At 39.1% G+C, this 6,000-nt stretch overlaps 1 protein-coding gene across 1 annotated transcript in view; it reads right to left on the bottom strand.

Annotated features, from left to right (window-relative positions):
- Nucleotides 1-3,339: 3,339 nt before the first annotated feature.
- Nucleotides 3,340-6,000, bottom strand: part of ETNK2 (ethanolamine kinase 2) — a 163,885-nt gene continuing 161,224 nt past the window's right edge. Inside the window, exon 8 of the mRNA XM_053706708.1 lies at nt 3,340-4,706. Within this exon, the coding sequence (XP_053562683.1) occupies nt 4,634-4,706 (73 nt within the window). The 3' untranslated portion in view covers nt 3,340-4,633. The remainder of the gene's footprint in view (nt 4,707-6,000) is intronic.

Genomic DNA, 6,000 nt, shown 5'->3' with positions numbered 1-6,000 from the left:
TTATTCTTTTTCAACAAGGGATACTGAGAGAAAAAAGCACATTTGAAAATAGAAGTGAATTTAAAAGTGTCTTAATATTACGTGCTCTATATGAATCATGCCAGTTAAATTTTGACTTTCCTATCCCTTTAACAATGTTTTTTAGAAATGTACACAAAGATGTAAACAAAAACAAAAAAAAGTTCTATAAAGTCATGAAAAAAGTAACAGGTTTAAGATGCTGCTCTAAATAATATTTTTCATCTTTATAAAGGAGCATGGCTTCCAATATTTCAAGTCTAAGGTATAGTGACAAATCTGGGGCAGAGGCGCATCATTTTGGGACAGACATAGGTGTGGAGCTGGTTAGGGAGCGGGGCGGAACTTGGCAGCTCAGTGGCATGCTTAGGAAGAGATTACATATACAGTGCAGGGTTCAGCGCAAGCGCTGCAACCCACACTGCCCATAATTTCACCTCGCACATCGGGGTATCCAATAAACCCTGCCGGCAGTTCATAAAGTGCCGTAAGTCAGATAAACTAGCGATATCCAGAAATGAGCGTAAATACAAATTTCTGGAGTCGCCAGTGACTTACGGCACGTTAGAAACTGACGGCGCCTAAGAAAAGTAAAAAAAAAAAAAAATCAAATCTCCTGTAAAAGTCTAACATGCCTCCCAAAAATAAGCCCGAGACGTAAAACCCCTATATCCGCCATCAAACCGACATCGGAACTAATAAAAGTATTAACCCCTAAACCGACCCCCCCCCCCCACAACGCAATTAAACTATTTAAACTTAATTAAACTATTAACCCCTATATCCGCCATCAAACCCACACCGCAAGTAATAACTAAACTATTAACCCCTAAATCCGCCAACCCCAACATCGCAAACTACCAATTAAAGTATTAACCCCTAAACCATAATTGTGCAAAACAACCTGGTGGTTTCAATACTAATGTTTATTTAAATATATAAAACAAAATGTGCAAAAAATGCAAACCTAGTTGCAACCACTATACAGAGGGATTAATCACAGCTTGATTAGCAGTACAAACACTTGAGAATGTGTTACAAATACTTGAGAATGTGTTACAAGTGAATTGTATCCTAATACATCAATGCCTACTTGCAAACGTATGATGTATCAATACAGTGCAAAGGAACACAATGTTATAATGTATCACAATAAAAACAAATACATACAAAATAATAATATATGTCAATAAAAATGAGCAAATGTTAACAGCAAGTCACAACCTACTGGTCTGGCCAGACAACTCAAACAATATACTCACTACGCCTTTCTGGGTCACGCACCATGTGGTGAAGTCTTCTTCCAAGTGGTGACCTCTTCTTTCTTCTTCCAGGAACAATCCGGCACGGAGTGGAGGGCGGAGCTGAAGACCGATGACCGCAGAGCTGAAGACCGGCGACCCGGGAACTGAAGACCGGCGATCCTGGAACTGAAGACCGGCGACCCTGGAACTGAAGACCGGCGACCGCGTAGCCATGGAGCGTGGAGGATCCTCTTAGTCTGATCCCTGCTGTACACTGGATAGTGAATTCAAGGGACGCGATTAAAAATGGCGCCCCATGAATTCCTATTGGCTGATTTGATTCTTTAAATTCAAATCAGCCAATAGGATGAAAGCTACTCAAATCCGATTGACTGTTCAAATCAGCCAATAGGATGAAAGCTACTAAAATTCTATTGGCTATTCAAATCAGCCAATAGGATTTCAGTAGCTCTCATCATTCAGTAGTGCGTAACTTGTATGCTACGCCGTATATGTAATACCAAAATTGCATAAAAACCGGCATCGCCAGCTTTTGCGGAAGACGCCGCATATGTAATGGGGCCCTTATACTTTACTAGATATGTTAGATTGCTTCAACTTACACCAATTTTTTCTATTTGTTATAAGACTGTGTCAGTACTGTGGTCTATATTGTTTCTTTATATATGGAAAAAAATAAGGAGATCTGATTTCAGCCCAGACAGAGGAGTACAGACAGAGTATACGTCATTGTGTACCATTTAGGGAAGGAGTGGAGGCTGAGAGAGAGGGCGCATGTTTTATACGGGCTGCAAGGCAGGCGGTAATTTAACATTGAGCATGGTCAAGCAAGGAAGGAAATTATTTACAAATATCTTAAAAGGACATTGTAAACCAGATTGTTCTTTGCATAAATGTTTTGTTGATGATCCATTTATATTGAGGATATCTGTACTAGAACACAGTTGAAATAATCAGCTGTAAACATGGTTATTTTACCTTCTCTCAACCAAGATAATCCTGAATATCTGGCCTGTTAGGGGTGCCTGAGGACAGGTTTAAAAACCAGTGAGGTACAGCCTGTGATTTTAAACAACTTTCCAATTTACTTCTAATATCAATTTGGATTTGTTCTCTTTGTGTCTTTTGTTGAAAAGCAGGGACGTAAGCTTAGGAACTGTCCCATTTCTGGAGGACTATATGGCAGCACCAGCAGTTTTGCAAGAATGTTATCCATTTGCAAGAGCACTAGATGGCAGCACTATTTCCTGCCATTCACTGCTCCAGACACCTATCTAATGAAGCAAATTGGATAATAGAATTCAATTGAAAACTTTTTTTAAATGGTATAATCTGTCTGAATCACAAAAGGAAATATATCCCTTTAAGCGTGGCCGGACTTTTAGCCGACGGACATTTGGCAGACGGACATTTGGCCGACACACAAGTGGCTGTTAGATAACAGTCCGGCCATGAACTAGATAGATAGATAGATTTGATAGATAGATACATAGATTAGATAGATAGATAAATAGATGCGATAGATAAATTTGATAGATTCGATAGATAGATTTGATAGATAGATAGATACATAGATGGATTTGATAGATAGATAATTTCCCAGACAGAGAATTACAAGACGTGCAGGCTGGGACCCATGGTAAGGTTCCCAGAGGCAGTTACGGCGCCCGAGGCTCTGATTAGAACAGAGCACTCTGGAGCGTATCTGCCCTCGGCCAAAATCGGAACATACTTCGGCATTCTGTCCGTCGGCCAAATGTCCGTCTGACAGAATGCTGTCTGCCAAATGACCATCTGCATTTTGTCAAAGCACCCCCTTTAAGATTGCACAAGAAATTGCAACACTGCCCCTGCTCTTGCTCAGCCACGTGTCACTCGTACTGGATGAACAAGTCCAGGTTATCTGATATCTGTAACCTCTGAAGAGGACACGTTAAGACGCAGTTTATTTTTGAATAGTTCAGTGGAAGATCATATAAGACATTTTTTTAATGATTGTTGTTTGATTTCATAAGCTAATTTCTCACAATGGAAAAATAACAACAAAACACAAATCTTTTCTGTTAAGATAAAATTATATATATATATTACTTTATTTAGATTTATTTTAATAACAATACAAATATTAATCTTCTAATCACACATCAGCATTATGTCACAGTTTCACTTGCTACGTGGAGTAGTTGAGATGTAGATTTAGAAAATATACTCTTACAAAAAAATTGGTTACACTGCTTTTGAGATGGGAAAAGGAAGGCATTTCTTTTCTGTCAAATAGGAAATCGTGTTTAACCAAATAAGTAATAGATATATATTACTGAATGGGGAATAGTAATCAGACAGCTAATCAACCTCTTAGTTAGGTACCAAATTAAAGGGATATTTAACCCAAAAATGCTCTTCTGTGATTCAGACAATTAAAAAGATTTTAAATTGACTTTTATGGTATTCTTTGTTGAAGAGATACCTAGGTAGGCGTCTGGAGCACTTTATGGCAGCAAATGGATAACATTCTTGCAAAACTTCTGCCATAGAGTGTTCAAGACACATGCGCACTCCTAGCTTATGTCTCTGCTTTTCAACAAAAGATGCCAAGAGAACAGAGACAATTTGAAAATAGAAGTAAATTAAAAAGTTGTTTAAAATTGCATGCTCTATCTGAATCATGAAAGAAACATTTTGGGTTTCATATCCCTTTAAGAAAATAAATAATTCAGCTGCATGGTAGCATTTATATTTTTGTAATTTGCAGCATATATGTATTAGAACTAAAAAGCATATGAAAGTGCTTTATTTTATATATATATATATATATATATATATATATATATATATATATATATATATATTCTAAATAAGGGTTACCCAACTTAAGGCCCAGGGTCCACAATGCAGCATATTTTCTTCTCTGTAGTTGGCCCATACTGTTTAAATGTGGTCCCTCGAGTGAATAGGTTGTGCACCCCTAATCTAATCCACCACAAACCTTTCTTGTTGCTTCCTTATTTAATGGAAGTATAATGAGCAATCTGTGTTGTGAGAAAATGAAAGGAAACCATTGGCAGCATTAATGCATCTCAATACAACAGAGCGTCTGTTTCCAGCATTATAACACCAGTGTATGGCAGCAGCCATATCATTTCAAAGATTTAATACAAATGGAGGTTTTGAGGTTTATTTAGTAAATTCAGAGGTCAGAGACCATGTTCAGTAATAATCATTTTCAGTAGTGATGTCAGAGGATATAGAAAATATCTCTAAGTAGTGTGCAGCCTCTCATGGGTAAGGCAGATATTCAACTCATCCTCTGTCAGCCGAGCAGCACTATGGTGAGATCTTGTACGAGTTCATCATTTCACAGTCCGCAGAGCAGTTACCTCTGGTTTCACTTCAAAATACCTCTTAAACCGTAATACTGCATACCTGGCAAAGAGAGAGAGAAACAACAGCATAATTAAAAAAAAAAAATGAATGGTCATTTTTGTTTTAAGAAAAAAATGGATAGTAAAAATTACAGAAATTTGAAGCACCACATTTATTTCTGTGTGTGTGTGTCTGTGTCTGTGTGCGTGTGTGTCTGTGTCTGTTTCTGTGTGCGTGTGTGTCTGTGTGCGTGTGTGTCTGTGTGTGTGTGTCTGTGTCTGTGTGCGTGTGTGTCTGTGTCTGTTTCTGTGTGCGTGTGTGTCTGTGTCTGTGTGTGTGTGTCTGTGTGTGTGTGTCTGTGTCTGTGTGCGTGTGCGTCTGTGTCTGTTTCTGTGTGCGTGTGTGTCTGTGTGCGTGTGTGTCTGTGTCTGTGTGCGTGTGTGTCTGTGTCTGTGTGTGTGTGTGTGTGTAAAAAAATCATGTACTCAACTTAGCAATGTTTACAAATGCACAGCATTAATTTGCAATTGATAGGACATGAAAACCACAAAAAAAACATTTCATGATTCAGAAAGAACATACAATTTTAAACAACGTTGTTAATATTGGCATACGCTGTCTGCATTTATCATTGAACCAGAAGTTCTTGTGAACTGCTGGTGCAATGCCGCCCCCTGCAGATTCCGCCGCCTCAGAGCAGGCAGACAGGTTATGGAGCAGCGGGGCATCAAGCTCCCTACGAAGCTTGATAAATTGACCCCCAAAAGCACTAATTGCTACCGCGAGCTCACGGTAGCAATAACCAGCCACTTGTAATGGCTTATTAATTACAGCGCGCATGCAAACGGGCAAATTTTCCAGTTTGCGGGCACGCAAGAATTTAGTAATTTAGCCCAAAATGTGTTCAGCTAGGTCCCAGTATTGCATTGTTGTTCTGGAGCTGACTTTACATATATATTTAATTTTGCAAGGATAAGAACAGGAGTCAAGTCGAGCGGGAACACATGGGAACGGAGTTCCTGCACTATTTTTGCAGGAGGAACTGAGTTCCCCCTGGAAAGAGAACAGAAACGCTTTGGTAAACACTACTGTTGCTGGTGAGAGGAGCTGGAGCACAGTCTGTTAGAGGGATAGTGAGTTCCTCTAGTAATGGGCAGTAACACTTCCTATAATACACTAAATGCAAGCGGTCCTGCTGTGTGATCACCCCGCAATGTGTGTAACACATGGTGCTTACATTTCTGCGTGGCTTGCTCTGGGGTTTTTTAGCTCCTCTCAGCAGAAATAGGACTATTGCACCTTAAAGGGACATTCCAGTCAAAATTTAAATGCACATAGATGAATTACATCTTTG

This window comes from Bombina bombina, chromosome 3, assembly GCF_027579735.1.
Source record: "Bombina bombina isolate aBomBom1 chromosome 3, aBomBom1.pri, whole genome shotgun sequence".
In the NCBI taxonomy this organism is placed as follows: domain Eukaryota; kingdom Metazoa; phylum Chordata; class Amphibia; order Anura; family Bombinatoridae; genus Bombina; species Bombina bombina.
The sequence above is the reverse complement of the archived record's forward strand: the minus strand, read 5'-3'. Positions and strand labels throughout refer to the sequence as shown.